Genomic DNA, 20593 nt, shown 5'->3' on the forward strand with positions numbered 1-20593 from the left:
CTATTCCTTTGAGACAGGGTCTTGTTTTGTTGCCTGGGCTGGAGTGCAGTGGTGCAGTCGTGGATCAAGCAATCCTTGCACCTCAGCCTCCAGAGTAGCTGGGATCACAGGTGTGTGCCACCACACCTGGCTAATTTTTGCATTTTCGTAGAGACAAGGGTTTTGTCATGTTTCCCAGGCTGGTCTCGAACTTCTGCAGCTCAAGCAATCTGCTTGCCTCAGAGTCCCAAAATGTTGGGATTACAGCGTAAGCCACTGCCCCCGGCCTGAAGCTGTTCTTACTACAGCACGTCTCCATTCAAATTGGAGACTGTCGTGTATGATGCTGCAAAACGCAAAAAGCTGTGAAAGTCCAGACCCCTTTCTTACATGGCAGCTACCTGACAACTACAGATGAGCTCCCCATTCCCAGATGACCAGAACAATCCTGACGCCTGTTAGTTAGCCAGTGGTGAGGCTGTGGTTAAAATGGACGAGCACTTTTCTATCTCCTCACCTGGTGCTGCTCAGAAAGCCTAAGTGCGTACCCCAGGCTGCCTCGTACCTTGGGAAGGGATGGTGTCCTCAGAGCAGCAGGGGGTGGTTGTCTGGGTGCTGTAGCCACTGGAGCACTGAAGTGAGTCTCGGCTGCTCCTCTGGGTGTCCAGCTGCAGGCCCCGAGACAGGGCCAGGGCCAGCTCCTCACAAGCCTCCATCTCCTCGCCAGGCTGCAGGTTGGAGGAGACAGACACATAGGTTGCTTCGGGGGCGGCTCAATGTCACTCCTGTTCTGCCCCCATGAGCGCCACACACCCGTGGGCCCAGGGGGCTACTGACTTGCTTGGGTCCCACTCTGACCCTAGAAAGCTCTGCCTCTCTCATTCCCACACAAGGCTTCTTCCCAGGGACTCTGCGGTAGGGCAGGAAGTCAGGGAATGCAGCCCAGGTCCCTCCAGCTGCAAGGCTGCCTCGGCCCCCCAGTTGCTGGCCAGAATATGATCCCCAGCCAAGCTGAGGTGGCCCCAACCAAATATCGAGAACAAGAGCGTCACCCTGGTGGCAGCCGACACAGTCATGCTCCGTGGTCTCTGAGCCTCCTCGGCGGCTGCAGGTGGGCCACTGGCAGTAGTGGGTCCTCCCCCGTTGGGGTCTGGTTCTCGCTTCTCTTTGCGGCGCTGCAGGGTGTTCACCAGAGGCTGGTCATAGGGCCCTGGCTTAGCCCAGTCCTACGCAGAACAAGTGCGGTCAGGAGCCAGGGCCTCCGCCTCCACTGGAGGGCTGCAGGGACCCCATAGACAGCTCCCCAGAGAAGGCAGCTGGGTCCCTAAAGGGGAGCCTCTGGCTGGGACAAGCCACAGGCCCTCTGCCTGCCCTCTCCAGGCTCTAAAGGGCAAGGAATGGAAAACCCTTTGGGAGCCCCCTGTGTACCTCCCTTTTCCTCGTCTCTGCCCAAAGATGAAAAACCCTTACCCACCAGGCGGCAGCAGGAGACCCAGCAGCCACCTAACGGGTGACCGGTGTAAGCTAAGGGGACCCGCCAGTGGACAGCGCACCCTGCTTCTCCTGTCTGAAGGGACCATCGCTCCTTAACAGCCCGGATGACTTCCAGTTAGGGAACGGCCACCAGCGAGCACTAAAGCAACATCAACCCCTCTCCCTCCATTCCCAGGAAACCAGCCTCAAAGCGCATGGCAGGCTCCCTGCCCTCTCAAGCCCTCAGAAGGAAAGGCAGGCACCCAGGGGCAGTAGAAAGATTCTGAGGAGTCTTGAGAGGTCCACACAGCCTGTGAGGGCTAAAGTCAAAACTGGCTTAAAATGCTGGCAGCCGAGGGGCCTACTTTTCAAATTAGGGTCCTCCCCTCAAAAGAGAGCACGTTATCCTCCTGGAGGAGCATTGATCGGACTTGCTAGGGGATCATTTTCAAAGTTTGTCTTTATATTAAAGCAAACATGTTTGAACACTCGAAACTAAAACTAAAGTCTGCATGTACTGTTAAGTTCAACATGATCATCCCAAACCTGCTTTGGGTTGTGGTTCTGTTACCACAGCCCAGCAGGGAGCTCATCAGGGAAAACGGGAAACCTGGCCAGAAGGAAAGTCCCCCCTCCAGACTCCCTAGAAGCTCTGATCATGCTGACACCCTCAGGTGGCCCCTGGGAGGGATCCACCCATAGATTTCAACTTGATGCAAAACTGGGCCTTTCAACTTGGAACTGCCGCTGCCTGCGATGCACACTGCGCTGCCATCTATCCGGTTGACCAAAGTCCCCTGAAGGAAAACCCTCAGCCCCAGCTACCTGTGGAAACTGCTGTCTTAGAGCTGCCGGCTGCTTTCTGGTTCTCCCCCAGTGGGGGTTTCCTGAGGGAGGGGCATTATGGGGAAGAAGGCAGAGTGTGAAAGAAAGGGGGTGAGGGGAGAGTCGGGGTGAGGGGGGTGGAATAGAAGAGGGGTGAGCACAGAGGCAATGACATGGGGAGAGGAGGAGGGGGAGAGACACAAACCTTCCAGCTAGGGATCTGAGATGACGGGAACATGCCGGGCCCAATGGTGTAATAATGAGCGTAGTCTGGAAGGTGGACAGAGGTGACCCGAGGGAGCAGGCGGGAGGCAGGCAGGCAATGAGGGAAAAGGCCTGCACCCGTGGGCCCCACGTGGGACTCACTTGATAAACTATAGTGAGAAAACCCGTTAGACAACTGGAAACAAACAAAAAGGGGGGAAAAGGAAAAAAAAATTAATATAACAGGATGAGTGCGGAGACACAAAATGGCATTGACATTCAAGGGAGGGGAAACCTGAATATTTATAAGTAAAACAAACAGGGGCTCCGCTGCTCACGGATGATCCGTGATGCAGGAGAAAAGAGCCGGGGTGCAAAGAACGCACATCAGTTTGACACCAAATAAGCAGCTATGTTTGACCTACGTTTTAGAAGTTCGGGAACTGATCAGTGCCCTCAATTTGTGGCCTTCTCAATGGTTTTTGATTAAGTAACTAACGAAGCCTCATTTCATGGGGATAATGATTTGCTCATTTCATTATGCAAATTTAAAAATCCCAAAGCATCTTCAAAGGAATCTGTTCATTCTAGGTTTCCAAAATCATCGCATTGCTCAGGAGCACATTCTCAATCAAGGGCAGGGGGGTGGGGGTGCAAACTTAAAAGCAGAAAAGCACACAGCCTCTGACACAGTGACATGGCTCATCCAACGGTCTGGGGGGTGGCTCGGGAAGGCAGGGAGGAGGATGGATAGGCACGCAACACCTGGTCTGGGAGAAAGCCTTCACACCTCCAAATTCCCCATACCCCTTCCTCTCCCTTGGGACGACCATGTGGTCCTTGTTCAGCAGCCAGGCACTCATTCTAGAAAATGCCCTCAGCCTTGTCCCACCCTCTGTCCCCAAGAGGAGCCCCACTCTTGGTGTTGATTCTGAGCTTCCAGGTTGCCGCGGCTGTGAGGGCTGTGTGAGCAGCAGGCAGGGGGACCAGGGAGAGCGGGGCCGCTGTGGCTGCCACCCAGGCGGTCACCTTCTCTGTGGACACCCAGGCACCCATGGTGGAGCCCGAGCTGACAGAGGTGGGGGAGCTGCACTCGCTCACTGACTGGCAGGTTTCCGAGGCTTCGGAGGAGGCCGAGCTGGACGAGTTCTGCAGCAGGGGAGGGGCCACACGAGAGGACCAACGGAAATTGAACCACACGCCACCAAAATATAATAAAAAGAGAGGAATGGGGATGGGAGTGGGGAAGGAAACGCACAGAGAGAAAGAGACAGACATATACACAGAAGAGGGGAGGATGAGAGAAGCAGAGTGTTAGGGTTACTTTTCCCCCAAAGTTGCATCCATGCAGAGGCTTTCAAGCCCTTGAAAAGACGCGTGCGACCTGGCCAGCCCTAGATCACTAGACCGTGGGTCCCCAAGGACACGGATTTGTGTGTCTTTTGCTGGGACCCAGAAGCATGGCTGGACCGGAATATCTGGTCATGGCATTGGAACTTTGTGCTGTCTTGGGTGTTTCTTCACGTGCCACAGGCCCAGGTCCCCAGGGAGGCCCTGCTTGTCGCCTCTCTTATGTGCACAGGTGTTATTTATTGCATGAGGGTGGACCCCGGCTTGGGCTTTTGCTACATGTCTGCCTGGAATGGCTCGATTTCCTGGACTCTCCCTTCATCAAATGCAGCCTGTGGATCCATGAGGGGCGGTTTCCAGCTATGAAGACTCATCAAGATATACTTTTAGGTTTCTCATCCTGGAGTGTGATGTTGGGGTTTGGGGCAGTGAAGCCCTCTGGTCAGCACAGTGTTTCGGGTGGCCACTGTGGGGTGGAATGAACCATCTCCGGAGAGGCCTCATTTGGGAAACCATCTCTTCACGCTGATTGAATGAAACCCCAGGTCCCTGCCGCAGTCCTAGTCAGCCAGGGCGTGCGATCCCACCCCGGCTTCCTGATGTTCAGCTGGAGCAGCGACTGTTCCTGTGACCTCACCTACACCCAAGTTTCTTCTAGTCCTGGACCTGGCACGTGGCTGGTGCTCAAAAAATCATGAAGGAGTGACAATGATCATCTCTTTCATATAAATTGGGTCTCCTGGGCACTGCTTCGCCGCTATCCAGGTACTTGCTTTAAATTTTTTCACTGTTAACTGCAATCTCTGGCTTAACCTCAGTTTGTTTAAATAAGTTGACTCCTCTCTATTGTAATTTATCTGAAAGTGTTCCTGTATTCACCATCAAGGAAGCCAGAATCATGTGTCTGTCCCTTTCACCTACAAAAGAAAGGTCCCTACAAAGGAACAGAGATTTCGCCTTCCTGTCCTGTAAGGGCAAGGAGCCAATCAGACACTCAACAGCGTGTGGGGCTCAGTGGACCCAAAGCAAGGAGAGGCTCCACGGTGGACGGACATCCCAGCTGCACTCCGAGCTCGGTGTCTGGTTAGCAGCCCAGGATCTGAAGTTGCAAAGTTTGGATTTAAGTTACATTTGTGCACCTTCCCAGTTCAGAAACTGTGAACTTAAAGCCCTCTAAACCTCAAATTTTTTATCAACGAAAAACAGCCAGATGTGGTGGCTCATGCCTGTAATCTTAGCACTTTGGGAGGTCAAGGCAGGAAGACTCCTTGAGGCTAGGAGTTGGAGAACAGCCTGGGCAACACAGCAAGACCTCATCTCTATAAAAAATAAAAACTGTAAAAGAGGAAAGGAGTGAGGGTTGAAAAACTGCCTCTCAGGTATAATGTTCACTCTTTGGGAAATGGAAATAGAAGCCCAATCCCCACCAGTATGCAAGGCACATGTATTCTCAAATCGAAAATAAAATGAGCCAAGCATGGTGGCACATGCATATAGTCCCAGCTACTTGGTAGGCTGAGGTAGGAGAATTGCCTGAATCCAGGAGTTCAAGGTTACAGTGAGCTATGATCCCACCACTGCACTTCATCCTGGGCAACAGAGTGAGACCCTGTCTCAAAAAACAAACAAAAACAAAACAATAAAACAGTAACCCACCGCAGGACTGCAGGTTCAGATTTCTTTGGACTTCTGCCAATTTTTTATAAAGAACCTATTGACTCGGAGTAAATGGCTCTAGGGTGAGACCCTCATTGAAGACACGGCCCCACTCCTGGGCACAGATGGGTGAAGGCACAATTTGAAGAGTGGAGGGAGGTAAACCAGAGAATTCTGAACAATTCCATCACTCGGCTTCCTTCTCAGACTGTGTTACTCAGTAGAGAAATGAAGGGCTCCTGTGCCTCCTAGATGTGTGCCCCCTTTCTCGCTAATAAAGGGGAAGTTACTGCCTTCAGGAGATTGTACCCTCTGGCTAATGTGATCTGTACAATGACCTTCAATTTCCCCTTTACCTTATAATAATCAGCAGTCGTAATGCCCTTGTTAAAAAATATGAATTCTCTATTACGTTTTTTAGCATCCCTGAGCTCATTAAAACTACCCTAGTGGCCGGGCGTGGTGGCTCACACCTGTAATCCCAGAACTTTGGGAGGCCGAGGTGGGCGGATCACCTGAGGTCAGCCTGATCAGCCTGGCAAAAGCCCATCTCCACCAAAAATACAAAAGTTAGCTGGGCGTGGTGGCAAGTGCCTGTAATACCAGCTACTTGGGAGGCTGAGGCAGGAGAATCACTTGAACCCGGGAGGCGGAGGTTACAGTGAACCAACATTGCACCACTGCACACCAGCCTGGGGTGACAAAGCGAGACTCTGTCTCAAAACTATAACACAACAAAACAAAAAACTCCCCTAGAGTTGCTAGCCACGCATGTCTTGGGCACGGGTTTTCAAATTTCAGTAAACCCAACATGCCCTCTTCTGCTTCCCTCTATGCCACAGGAAACACTGCTCGAGCCCCATCCACACTCATGGTCTTAGAGGGGAAGGCTGTAGCATGTGGCCTCTCCTTTTCAGAAAGGGGTGTCAGTGCACACTACCATGTTAATTTGTCAGTTAAAAACACACACACAATTATGCTGCACACTAGAACCGCCTGGAGGAACTAACTGCACATTCCAGCTCTCCTCCGGACCCTCTGCCCTCTCTGCTTGCGAGCAGCACGTATGATTTAGTGAAGCACACAGCGGGGAAGAGGGGACTCCTTACAGAGCGAGCCAAGCACCCCAGCTGGGACACGTACTCTCAAGCACTCTCAAACTACAGCCGTGGCTCTTAGCTCTGAGTGCGTTTAAAATTGAGTGTGTATCCAAGGAAGACAGACAGAGGCCACAGTCCCCCGGGATGGTTGAAAAATGCTAATGGGAGCGCTGAGCTGTGAGGAGAGGAACGTAGAGCTCTGGCATGGGTTTCCCAGCAGGTGGGGCTGTGGGGCACCCAGCATTCTGTATGTAGAGCTACTTGCCAAGTTCGAGGCCAACACCAACCCAATGACACTAAGGGAGAGAGAACAGAGAGGGGATCACATACATTGATGACGTACATGAAGGGTGTTCGGATACCCTGGCCAGCTCTGCTTTCTGCTCCAGCTGGAACCACTGGGCTGGGCTGGGCCAGCTGTAGTTGAAGAGATTCTGCCACACCTCCCCTTCCAGAATCTTAAGTGTCAACAGAATTATGTGCAGAAGCTCTGATGATTTATTCTCATTTTCAACACAGATTGATAAAGGGAACCTGAGAGTGCCAAGGAATGGTATCGGAAGCGTTATTCAACCATAGCATCTCAGCCATTCAGGGAGAAATGAAGAGATTCTGCCACACCTCCCCTTCTAGAATCTAAGTGCCAACAGAATTTATGTGCAGAAGCTCTGATAATTCGTTCTCATTCTCAACACAGACTGATAAAGGGAACCTGAGAGCACCGAGGAATAGTATCGGAAGCACTGTTCAACCATAGAACCTCAGTCATTCAGGGGAACCTGAGATGTGGGGGAGCAGGTGTCCCCACTGTGCAGTGTCCTTTAATTATAGCATTTAATTATGCCAGGCTGGGCACTTACAGGGACGCCTGAGAGTGGTCAAACCTCTTTCAATCCATCTACTTACCTGTGAGCGCTCCCCAAATTGATGTGGTAATGCAACCATTACCACCATGGAGACAGGCTTCAAACCCACTTATAGCATCTCTCCCTTTGGGGAGCAATACATCTAAAGATGAGAAATTAAACCAGAGGTTTCTCAAGTCAGTAGGCAGGGGCTTGTCTAAGCCAAGGTGCTTCCTTGGTTCCAGTCATTGACGGTGGTCAGGGCACCAGATGTGACAGCTGCTCCTGGAGCCAAGGGCACCCTTACCTGGTTAGGGGCCTCTGGCGGCATGGGGGATGGTGACTTGGACTGGAAGGCGTCCTGGGATATGAATCCTGAGTCGTGGGAGGACACGCTGGACAGCCTCACGGGAGCCTGCTGGGTCAGGTTGGAGCTGCGGTAGCGGTAATGTGAGCTGGGGGAATGCGAGTGGGAGCCGCTGGACCGAGAGTCACTGCTGTTGACACTGTTCAGGCTGCTGTGGGGGACAAGTGGGGGTGAGGGGTGGGCACGGAAGGTAAAGAAAGAAAGGGGGACAATGGTAAGAGGAAGGAGAAAGGAGGGGAACAGACAAGAGGCAGAAGAGGGAGGAGCACAACATAATGTAATCAGCTCTCTGCCCCGGAGATGCAACGCAAACCACAAGACATGTTTTCAAAACACCAAATCACAAAGCTAGTCAACAAAATGTTTTTCCAGGTGACCCACGGAGAAATACAGCTGCCAGGGCTCAGGTCTCCGATGGAAACCATGTGGCGTTCTGGAGGCAAGTCAAGTGCCACCCAACTCTGCTGCTTCGCCTACCACCAAAATGAGAGGAGCTGATGTCAGTAGCAAGAAAAGGGACAGGGCTAATCTGCCTGCAGGAACCATAAGCCTGCAGCAAAGCCCACTGGGGCTTCAGCATGACTGGAATATTCTTGGATGCACCATCTGGGTCCACATGACTAAGGCCAATACAGCCAGGCACTGACTGCCAATGGATTTGCTGAGGTGATTTCATCCTAGGTGGGTATGGTCAAGCCCACTGTAAAGAACATCAGCAAATCAACTCACGATGTTGGTGTACATGTGTTTTACCTTTTAACAAAGTGATGCTTTCATTAATGGATGTACTCTGACCCCAGCTGTTTCTCTGTTAAAATATCTGTGGGTCTGGCACAATAACACACTTGGCAAGAGGCAGGCAGCTTTCAGCGACTAAGAGCAATCAATGCTCAGCTGTTTGCACAGTAAACAGGATGTCAAATAATGACACACCCACTCTGGATTTCCGTCTGCATTCCGTCTCTACTCATAAGAAACATGTTCCTGGCTGGGTGCGGTGCCTCATGCCTGTAATCCCAACACTTCAAAAGGCCAAGGCGGGTGGATCACCTGAAGTCAGGAGTTCGAGACCAGCATGGCCAATATGGTGAAACCCCACCTCTCATAAAAATACAAGAATTAGCCAGGCGTGGTGGCAGGCACCTGTAATCTCAGCGACTTGGGAGGCCAAGGCAGGAGAATCGCTTGAACCCAGGAGGTGGAAGCTGCAGTGAGCCGAGATTGTGCTGCTGCACTCCAGCCTGGACAACAGAGCAAGACCCCATCTCCAAAAATATAAAATAAAATAAAATAATTGTTAAAAACCACGCTCCACACTCTGTATAGTAACTTAGATCATAAAAAGCAGAAAACAGACTCCCAAGGTCCAAACAAACAGAGCTGAAATAAAAAGGGCAGTTGTAGAGGCACCAGCAGGGATGAAGTAAACAACTAGGGCTGGGATTGGAAAATTCATAGTTTCTGCTCCTAAGCCTGCAAGAGACTCTGGTTTGCAAAATCTGGCAGCTAATAAGGTACTCAAGGGCAGTGTGACTGTATACACTAGAATTACTTGGTGCAAATGTTCAGACGGACATAGGGGAGCGTGCTGGAGGAAAGTGCTGCAGTGAGGTTAATAAATATCATGACTTTTGCCTTTCCCCTCCAGTCAGCCAGAAGGGGGCAGTTGGGAACGGACAGTAAAGCTCACAGCAACTCCACCCCAGCAGCCTCAGAGCTGCAGATGGCAGTGCAACATGGTTTTCTACTCAAACTAAAATTATAAGGAAGAAAAAAAATACTCATGCAACTTTGTTTTACACTAACAAGAGAGATTTTTCTTGGCAACAACAAAAAGGTCACACACCCACACACACACACACACACACACACACACACACACACACACAGTCGATGAAAGATAAGAAACAAACCAATATCTTCAGGGGGCAGAATGTCCAGGACGCAACATCTTAGATCTGAACTTCCTGCTAAGTGTACAGTGTACAAGCGCCACAGTGAAAGGAAATACGCATCAGCATGCACCAAAACATCACCATAGACAGACTGAAGAGATCCATCCTGCCCTTTACTCTCAATGCTAAAACACAGGAAGTGGAAACTCATTTGGCTTTGGAAAGTTAAATTAAAAGAGTAACAGGACTACTATAGCAAGAGAGATAAGTGGTACATCATGCTTCCATCTTTCAAGAAGAGGAGAATAAATTTTCCTACTCGGCAAGCCAAGAACAAGTGACTTCTAACAGAAAACTGCTAGACAACAGTTTTGCAGATGACGGAACTATTCCAACAGATTTTGTTCCAGTGGGGAACGGTACTAACTAACAGAGGTGTGGCCATGGTAGTGGCGGTGGTGGTAATAGTAGCAGTGACTGACAGAGCAAGAACTCTATTTACTTTATGAAACCCTGAAACAAAAATATGGAGCAAAATGAGGGCATAAGCCATTGTTACTTCCTTCGTTTGTTCTGGCAACAGTGAGATCAGCCTGTGTAAGAATCAACCCAGGTTCACTCACCTTTTAGGCCTTAGAAGGTTTTCACTCTGCTAAACAGGAAAATCAAATGTGATCTCACAGAATGGGAAAATCACGACAACATACAAATGAGAGAGAATAAGCTACATCTACGAGTCAAGGGCTAATGGGGTTTTCTTTCTGATCCAAAATTAATCCAGAGACTAAAGAGCAAGACCAAAATCATTACTATTCTTTCAGCTCATCATCCCCCTATTTCCTGTTCGAGAATGAGCCATTCTAAGAGATAAGGACTGGCTCGATTGCTCATATTAGCATAAAGAAAAATGACCCGCCCTGAAAGCAAGAGTGGACCCCGGCTTCACTTACCTGCAGACGCTGGACTTCCTGGACATGGTGGTGCTGGGGGAAGAGGGTGGCGTCTGATACGACCAGCTGTAATCAGAACCTTTCAAGTCCAAAATCACCTAAGGGGACAGAGCCAGCTGGGTGAACGAGGGGCTGAGAAGGGAAGCGTTAGCCATCAAAGCTTAACATCCACCAAAGCATCAAAAGGCTGCCATCATGGGGGTGGGAATGAAAGGAAAACATGTTAAAAAATTTTTTTTTAATTGAAGAGCCACACTACCAAATCCATCAATGTCATAATCCATTTACTGAGAAAGTAAAACTATAATTAATAGGGAGAAAGGAGGGAAGGGAAAAGGAAAATCATGAAATATCAGTCGAGAGAGGGAGAAATACAGTGACCAATTATAAGAGCCATTTATACCCAAGGCTAGAATTTATAGGAGTTTCCTCTTATAACGCCATAAAGCCAATCATGGTTCCCAGACTTGTTGGTAGTGCATTTTAACCATTTGATATTCAGTGCTCATTTCTGCCCTATTTGACCAGCACTAGAAATTTTAAAGCCTGACAAAATCAAGAACAAGCCAATTCTTTCACCATTATTTCTACATCCATCTCCCTTGCTTGGCAAAGGGCCACATGAGTATAAGGTCCACTTTTCATTCATATAAGAAGCACTCAGTAAATGTTTATTTGTCAAGTGAATGCATGCATGCTCTGGTCTAACAAATATAATTTGATAGAATAGAAGACACGAGCTCCCAATTTGCCCTCTGAGCCGACTCTCCAAGGAGACGAAAAGATTGTTACCAAGTACAAAAGCCAGCGTGTGAATCATTACTTCCCCCAAATATGTCTCTTCCCATAGCATTCGTGTGATGTGAATTAAATGAATAAAGCATAAAAATGTCATCTTTTTCATAAGATGAGAGAGCTCTCCATGCATCGCTCAATTAGAATGGGAGAAATGGAGAATGGCTGACAATGTCAACCAAAACACACCAGCGACGTGTTCTCATGAGAGTTGACTTCTAGAGGGCAGATGAACACAGCAATTAAGTGCACGGGATCTGGAACCTGACCACTAGGTTCCAATACCAGTTCCACTACCTACTAGCTAGGTGAACCTGGCTAAGCCACTCCATCGGTCGGTGCCTCGCATCCTCCTCTATAAAACAAGCATAATCATGAAGCTGAATGGAGGAAGTCAGGCCATGGAGAGACCTTGGGACAGTGCCTGACACACAAGAGGTTCTATGTCACAGCTCACTATGGTGATTCCATATATTACATCATGAAGGACACGGTGAACATGACTACAGTTTAAGACGTGACAAATGCCACAGGAACACTCAGGGCCTTGAGCTTTTACCTCTTTGGTTTGATCCTGTAAGTGAACCCCTGAAGCCTACCTGTTCACTTGAGGAGGGCAGTTTGTGAGGGTCCATGGTCAGGCTTTTTAGATCTTCTGAGATGGTCTGAAGGTGGGTTATTTCCCCTAGCATTGAGATTTCTTCTTCCTGAAGGAAAAGTCATTCATGAAATGTTATTATCCTGAGTGATTCCCTTCATCCCTCTAGTCCAGCTGTTTTTATTACGGTCTCTGTATAACCCTTTCAGTTTTTCAGAAAAGGCACCACTGGGACTGGAAAATCTCTGGTGAAGGCACTACATGCCTTTTCTTTTGGGAAATGGAATGGAAAAAGAAATTTGCCATAATGGAGGAGTGACCTGTGCACGGGGCACAGTGGGGAACACATGGGCCTCCCTCTCAGGGCCTGGGGGACTGCCAGGCCAGCTCAGATGGTCTGACAGTGTGTTCCCACGGGATCGTGCAGCACAGCCCTCTTCACACGGCGGCCCTTTTCTGAAGTTTTTAAGCTTCAATGGATGACACAACTTGGAGATATTTTGGTCCAGATCTTTGGGACAATGCCTGTGTGTTCAACAGAGGCTAACTTTTCCCCTTCTTTCTTGTGCTTTTCCACCAACTTAATAAAAGACAAGTAAGACAGGAGCTGGGGACCATGGAAGAAACATCCCATGTGCTTTATCAAAGTGCCAAGTTGGGACTACGGGGCCAGGCTAGAATGATCCATGGAAAAGTTCTATGCTCAGGGGAACAATTCAAATTCAGACATTTTGCTAGGGCTAAGGGAAATGAGCTGGTACCTTCGAATCAGCTTCCAGAACGCCTACAGTGCAAGGTCTCAATTACAGCATGCAAATGATTTCCTTAAAAATTAAGTCTAAATTGATTCATTGAGGCTCTTGGATATTCATCGCATGGTCACCCCTTGGTATTCAGCTTCAACAGTGAGTCTCAAAACCACCTGGAGTGCCGGGCGCGGTGGCTCAAGCCTGTAATCCCAGCACTTTGGGAGGCCGAGACGGGCGGATCACAAGGTCAGGAGATCGAGACCATCCTGGCTAACACGGTGAAACCCCGTCTCTACTAAACTACAAAAAACTAGCCGGGCGAGGTGGCGGGCGCCTGTAGTCCCAGCTACTCGGGAGGCTGAGGCAGGAGAATGGCGTGAACCCGGGAGACGGAGCTTGCAGTGAGCTGAGATCCGGCCACTGCACTCCAGCCTGGGCGACAGAACGAGACTCCGTCTCAAAAAAAAAAAATATAATAAAATAAAATAAAATAAAATAAAATAAAACACAGATGACTGGGTCCCCACCCCCAGAGGTTTGGACTTGGTGGGTCTGGGTTGGGCCCAAGAACTTGCATTTCTAGCCGGTTCCCACTGATGCTGCTGACCTGGGGACCCCACTTTGAGAACCACTCTGCTAGGCCTTCTTGACTTGGTGAGAGAAAGTAACACAGAACAAGTGGTGCTAGAACAGTGGACGAGGAGTGAGTTACGTGGCCACCAACTTGCACTGAATCGCTGGTCTGCACAAGAGATTCCACCATCATTCCTGGCATTAGATTCTGATAGTAGATTCTCCATGACTCAACCATGGATGGACAAAATCAGAAAGAAGCCACCTCCACATCAGCAGTTTAAAACTTCTGGAGTTTTCCATGAACTTACAATCACTGGCCGCAGCATAGAGATGAAGGTGCAGAATCGGCCACGTTCTTCAATCAAAGCCTTCCGGACAGCCTGCTTTTCTGTTTCTTCCAACAAGAGATATTTATCATTGACATCTTGGAGAGCACTGTCCAACTGAGGCTGGATATCACCTCTCCCTGCACAAAACAGAGACCCAAGCACAGCTTACTGAAACACCAGCTTCTGGAACAAATGCCCCTTTCTCCCTGGGGTCCTTGCTGGAGTCAAAACCATAATTTTCCAGGACATAAAAAAAATATTTATTCATGTCCCAAAATGATTTAAGGTGGCTGTTTTTCTAGGACCAGCCATTTCCAATTTCCAATGCCCAGAGGGCACATTTAGCCTGATTTATTCGTGACAAGGAGTATTTCCTGGGGCAACTCTTCATGACTTGCCTTCTCACATTGCACAACCCCCACCAACTCTTCTGCCAACAAAACCCTGGGACACAGAGCCAGACGGCATTCCTTCCTTCCAGAACATAACAAGGTAAGAGCCTGTGGGTGTGTCCAAAAACGCACAAGCTGGCTTTGCTGAGTCAATCTCAAAGCGCCTCTGTCTGGATAGAAGTTTCTCTTCCTAAAGACAAAGGTGGCAAGCATCCACTCTCCTGGCTTGGGGGGCCCATGGGAATCCTTGGCAGTTACTTTAACTCTCTAGTGGGCCCATGGGAATCCTTGGCAGTTACTTTAACTCTCTAGTGGAAAGTCTTGAATGCTCTTCCTATAGAACAAGCCCAGTAACAACAAGACCTCCAGACAGGTCTCTGCTGGTGAAAAACTGAAAGTGGGGTCTATGCAGAGCCCGGCCCATGTTCACAGACCCCAGTTAGGTGGAGGCAACCATTTCTAGAGTTTAAGACAGGGTGTTAATCTTTTGAATAACTAACACATGGTTAGCAAACCATCTTTGCAAATAAAGTTTTATTAGAACACAGCCACATCCATTTATTTACCCAGCAAATTTTTCAATTGTTTTGTAGAGATTGCCTGTACCAGTTCTCCCTACAATGGCAGAGTAGCGTTACACAGAGTATGGCCCCCAGACCATGGCCCCTTGCAAAAGAAGTCGGCTGCCCTAAAAGATAAACATGGACCAACAGGCACTGTGTCCAAAGGAGTAGCTACTACAAATCTGATCTGTAGGTGGGGACACCAGCTCATGAGCTTCCACCCTGGGTTGCCTATGCAGGGGCCTCACCTATCACTCAAACCAGAGAGAGAATTTCTAAACTTCTTCAGGGCAGGATTTTGGTCTTTCCCAGCACAGCCCCTAGTACAATGTCATTTGTGTATACAGCAGGTGCTTGATAAATGTCTGTTCAATAGTTTCAACACAAAATGTTAGAGCTGGAAGGGGTTATCCAATCGGGCCAATCTGCTCATGTGTCAGTGGAGACCAAGTCCTACGGAAGTCGAGGGACTCGTCTAAGGTCACAGAAAGAATGGCACAGAGGCAGGGTTGAGCCACACTGCCTAATTCCCTTAACACTGAACCTTTTCTCTGCCCCACCGCCTCATAGGAAGGGCCCTGCAGTTCCCATCTATCCCTCTTAATGTTGTAGAGAACATTAAATGCAATGAACCATTTGGCTTGAATAAAGAAAGGGTCAGGGAAAATTGCCATGGATGTAGGAACATATTCTGTATTTTTCGCTCATAAGCAGAGAAGAAAGTTTAATTTGGAGCAAGAGGCAATCAGGCTTAAAGCATATCTCAATAGATAAGGTAGTCAGATGTTAGTAAGGAAAAGTCACTTCTCAGGAAATAAGTTCTAAGTTAGCACGTAATGAGAAAATTATAGATAGTCAAAGATCACCCTTGAAAATGCCTTAGATGGCCAGCAAATACAGTACGCCTAGCTTTGTGTATATAACTCTCATCAGTCAAATGAGTACAAATGTGTAGACCGTATGTATCTAAGTCCATGGAGGGGTGCTATCCAGCAATTACACTACAGTGGCCCCTCCTCTGTGGTTCTGGTTTCCAAAGTTTCAGTTACCCATGGTGTGGTAAAATAAGGTATTTTGAAAGAGAGAAAGAGACTACATTCACATGACTTTTATTACAGTATATTGTTATAATTGTTCTATTATTATTGTTGTTAATCTCTTACTGTGCCTAAATTATATATTAAACTTTACCATAGACATGTATGCATGGGAAAAACCACAGTATACGTAAGGTTTGGTACTATCTGCAGTTTTATGCATCCATGGGGGGTCTTGGAATGTATCCCCTGAGGAGAAGGGGGAACTACTATATATAAGAAATTTGCTGCTTGAGAAGTCTCTGCATAATTCTCTCCTTTTTGGAGACAGGGTCTCGCTCTGTCACTCAGGCTGGAGTGCAGTGGAATGATCATAGCTCATTGCAGCCTTGGCCTCTTGACCAGCTGGGGCTATCAGTATGCACCACCATGCCCAGCTAGTTTTTCAATTTTTTTGTAGAGATTGGGTCTTGCTTTGTTGGTCAGACGGTCCTGAACTCCTGGCCTCAAGTGATCCTCCCACCTCAGCCTCCCAAAGTGCTGGGATTACAGGCATGAGCCACAGCACCTGGGTGTCAGCATATTTTCAAGGTGACCCACTCACCCATCTTCCATGTAGTCACTGCCTCCACCCCTCAGAATAATTCTTTACCATGCCTTCAATTTCTTCCTCAAGGATGTAGGAGTAATCATCACCATACATTAATGTGGCTGCCTGAGCCACTGGTTTCATGTGTTTTTAGTAGACAAGAAACCTGTAAAAGCATTCTCCTATTCTCTCCTGGAACTCGCCTTGGGGCAAGGGCTTTGTTCACAGAGACCCACCACCTGTGGCCAAGGGCTTACAGAGGGAAGGCTGGGTGTCACCAGCACTATGAAAACTGTGGGTTTTCTCTTCTATTTTAAGATGCTGGCTAGTGCAAAATTAATCCACATATACTTAATGTGTGCATAACACAAGTCCGCCAGCAGGGAAGCTCTGGAAAGCTGTAAACCCTCGCTTTTCCTCTGCAACCAGCAAAACAGCATGGCCAGTTGTGGGCCTTGTTGGGCCACATGACTCAGGGCTGGTCTAGAGGGCTATTTCTAGTCTGTCGATCTATTCTATAATGTTCTAATAACAAAACACAGAGGGCTGCAGACCACCTCAGAATGTTCTAAACTCTCGTGTAGGACAGTGAACAGAAATCAGGAGACACTAGATTGAGACACATCGTGTTTGACCAAACTTGCTCGGTGGGCTTTGATTATGGTAGCGATTTTTAAAAATAACAGCCTACAGGGCTGGGCATGGTGGCTCACGCCTCTAATCCCAGCACTTTGGGAGGCCAAGGCGGACAGATCATGAAGTCAGGAGTTTGAAACCAGCCTGGCCAATATGGTGACACCCCGTCTCTACTAGAAGTACAAAAATTATCTGGGCGTGGTGGCACACGCCTGTAGTCCCAGCTACTGGGGAGACTGAGGCAGAAGAATTGCTTGAACCTGGGAGGGGGAGGTTGCAGTGAGCTGAGATCATGCCACTGCACTCCAGCCTGGGCGACAGAGCAAGACTCCATCTCAAATAAAATAAAATAAAATAAAATAAAACAAAATAAAATGAAATAAATAACAGCCTATGATTGTCAGAAATTGGAAAAATGTATGTTTACTTCCTTTCACAAGTTATAAGGCACATGGCTATCCATAATTAATAATGCTGACTTTAAAAAATATATCTACATAGGAAAGAGAAAAAGGCCATAGAACCAAGTGTTATCTAATTTGGAAAATATAAATTTAAATTATCCTATGATTATAGTCAAGTTATTTTAAATATGTATTATAATTAAAGGACTCTCAAATTGTAGCATTCTAAAATAAGTATACTCTGTAAAGATTGCTATAATTATAGTCAGGACATTTCCATTCAGGATAGATCATAAGCTAAAACCACAATGTCTGTTTATTAAATTCACTAATACAACATGTAATTATATTTATTAAAAAAAAAACTGTGAAAGAAATTATTTCACGTCCTAGTTGGATATACTGGTTTTAAGACAGAGTGATCTTTTGAGGACCACAAATTCAGAGTTGTGTTGGTACTGATTTAATATATACAAAAGCCCATTCACTTCGCTCCCATCAGCAGTGTTAGGAGAGTCACCACTGACTCCTTCAGCACCGGTCCTGGCTATTCCAGCTCCCACGGACTCGACTTCCATGCTCTTGTCTCACGTCTGCTACCTCCACCCTCACTGGGCCATCACAGTCTCTCACCCGAACAGATGCCAACAGCCCCTAATGTCTCACCCCAGACTGCACTTGGACTAGCTCGCCCAGAGCAGCCCTGGGTTACTTTCTTTTCTTTTTTGATACAGAGTCTTGCTCTGTTGCCCAGGCTGGAGTGCAGTGGCATGATCTCAGCTCACTGCAAACTCCGCCTCCCAGGTTCGAAGATTCTCCTGCCTCAGCCACCTGAGTAGCTGGGACCACAGGTATGCATCATCATGCCCAGCTAATTTTTGTATTTTTAGTAGAGACAGGATTTCACCATGTTGGCCAGGCTGGTCTCAAACTCCTGACCTCAAGCGATCCACCCGCCTTGGCCTGCCAAAGTGCTGGGATTACAGGCATGAGCCCCCACACCTGGCTGTGGATTACTTTCAAAATGCAAATATTCTCACTGCTTTTCAACAGCTCCCATTGCTCTCAAGAAAAGTCCAATGTCCTTAACATGGCCTGCCCTGCAAGGCATGAAAGGTCACTGCCTGTCTACCTCATAGCCTCAGCCTTCGTGGGCCATTCTCTCCCCTCTCCTTTCCCTCTCATCCTCCAGGGCCTGGGCCCCTTCTCACCTTCACTCCGCTCTCCTTCGCTACATTCCTAACACCTTTTATCCTACAGGTCTTGCTTAATTCTCGATCCTTCTGGGAATCCTGCCGTGAACTTTCTCCCCAGATTAGGCTTCTTTTACTTGATCTCTGAAGTCCCTTACACTTATTCACAGCACTACCCCCAGTTTGAATTTCATCTTTGTTTCTCTAGTTATTTGACGTCAGTCCCACGGGGGCAGAACCCATGAATGCTTTTGCTCAGTGCTGTATCTCCTCAGTCAGCATACTTGCCTGGAAAGCGGCAGGTGTTCAAATATTCACAAATGAATCAAGCACTGATACAACTTGACCAAGTTTGCTCACTGGCCTCAACCATCAGGCCCTTAAATGGTCTAATGCTTCAGAACCAGCCAATTCCACAACATCAAGCAGCCAAAAGGAGGAGGGAGGTGGTGCCTTAGATGGGCTTCCCAGACAAAATTCTTGAGCAAGGAATTGCTTTCGGCTTTCTTCTGTAATATCTTGGGCATCTTCAGTCTTGAGCATTTTTTTCCTGCTGCTAGTTTCCAGGTCTTGGTGTATTCACGCTGGGGAATTCTGATCAACAGCAGCCAAGAGCCCCTTATTCCACCATCCCGGGGGAAATCATGATTATTCTCTTTGCAGAAAATGTTCCTGCGGCAAAGCACCGTGAAGGCACCATGTCATGGGCCAAGGCAGCAGCACCCCTAAAGAAGGAAGGAATTTTTTTTTTTTTTTTTTTTTTTTGACACAGTCACGCTCTATTGCCTAGGCTGGAGTGCAGTGGCACAATCTCAGCTCACTGCAACCTCTGCCTCCTGGGTTCAAGAGAGCACGTCCGATTAATTTTTGTATTTTTCTGTAGAGACAGGGTTTTACCATGTTGGCCAGGCTGGTCTCGAACTCCTGACCTCAAGTGATCTGCCTGCCTCGGCCTCCCAAAGTGCTGGGATTACAGGTGTGAGCCACCGCACCTGGCCACAGAAGGAAGGAATTTTTAAGTGAGGAAACTTTACAGAGTTTTCTGGAATGAAATAAAGATCCCGTATCAACTTCAACCCTTGCATTTTATTCTCCTTAATCATTACATACACATTCAAGGCAGGAACAAATACCCCTTTTGATAGATGGGGAAACTGAGACTGAGGGAGCAAAGTGGTGTGCACAGGGCCACGGTCACCAGCACTGAGCTAGCCACGGGCACAGCCAGAATCCAGCTCCAAGTCTTTCTCGTTCTGAAGATGAGGTTCTTTGTGTTTCCTGTTCACAGCAAACATGAATGCTGGGAACAAGCTGCCAAGAGCTAAACAGCCGATCAAAAAGCCAGTGAAATGTGATTAGTGTTATCTGTATGGGTCCAGCCTCTTCAGACACAGGCTGCACTCGCTTGGTAAACTTCACGGCTCAACCAAGCCAGCGGCTGTTCTCCAGCAAAGGGCTCTCCAATGGGGAAGAGCAAACCCAGGATACGTTGGGCCAAGAATGCTGCCAGGAGTCAGCAAAACACCCCAAGTCCTTTCTTTCTTCAGAGACAGGTGTAAGGAGAAGCCATTAGAATCTTACGAAATGACTTTCACCTGTCCCTGACTCACACAAATACTGTATTTCATTCTAAGATAGCCACTTTCCCTCACTTTTACACCTCACCAATCGGGGTGTGTCTTACCATCAATGGTGTATCACAGTTTAATTGGTAGGCTTTTTTCCTTTCTTAGTGCTCTGGAAAATAACGGTGCATCTTACAATTGCTCGTATCCCAGAGTCAAATGAAACATGGGATATAAATACTAAAATACAAAATATAAATCCAGACATGCAAGTTGACAGCGGAGATTAGAATTTGGAATGAAAAAATTCTGCCTTCCCAGCAAAAGGAGGCTATCCTCATTATCCCTTTGTAAGTCATCTTCTGCTCTTAATAACCCACAGTGGCTTTTGACTGATTCCCAAAAGAAAAAACCAACCGCAAATCAAAAGATAGATGTGATTAGGTAAGACTGAAGGCTTTTAGCCTTAAACTTTTTCAAACAAACTCAATTTCCGTTATTTTTCAACCTACTGTGCCCCAGT

The 20593-nt window shown here is 47.9% G+C and overlaps 1 protein-coding gene across 7 annotated transcripts in view; it reads right to left on the reverse strand.

The window, feature by feature from the left end:
• The window catches only part of MTSS1 (MTSS I-BAR domain containing 1), a 189826-nt gene that overhangs the window by 4073 nt on the left and 165160 nt on the right, over positions 1–20593 (reverse strand). For 2 of the 7 annotated variants that reach the window (XM_026454584.2, XM_023224214.3), the window contains 7 exons: positions 13671–13828; positions 12039–12146; positions 10645–10742; positions 7740–7950; positions 3511–3630; positions 1032–1205; positions 545–707 (listed from right to left, as the gene is read on the reverse strand). In XM_026454584.2, coding sequence (XP_026310369.1) covers positions 545–707; positions 1032–1205; positions 3511–3630; positions 7740–7950; positions 10645–10742; positions 12039–12146; positions 13671–13828 — 1032 coding nt within the window. Of the gene's footprint in view, positions 1–544; positions 708–1031; positions 1206–2482; positions 2678–3510; positions 3631–7739; positions 7951–10644; positions 10743–12038; positions 12147–13670; positions 13829–20593 lie in introns of all 7 variants that reach the window. The other 5 variants (XM_023224200.2, XM_023224195.2, XM_026454583.1 and 2 more) reach the window with 3 other exon arrangements.

Source organism: Piliocolobus tephrosceles, chromosome 7 (genome assembly GCF_002776525.5).
Source record: "Piliocolobus tephrosceles isolate RC106 chromosome 7, ASM277652v3, whole genome shotgun sequence".
NCBI lineage: Eukaryota > Metazoa > Chordata > Mammalia > Primates > Cercopithecidae > Piliocolobus > Piliocolobus tephrosceles.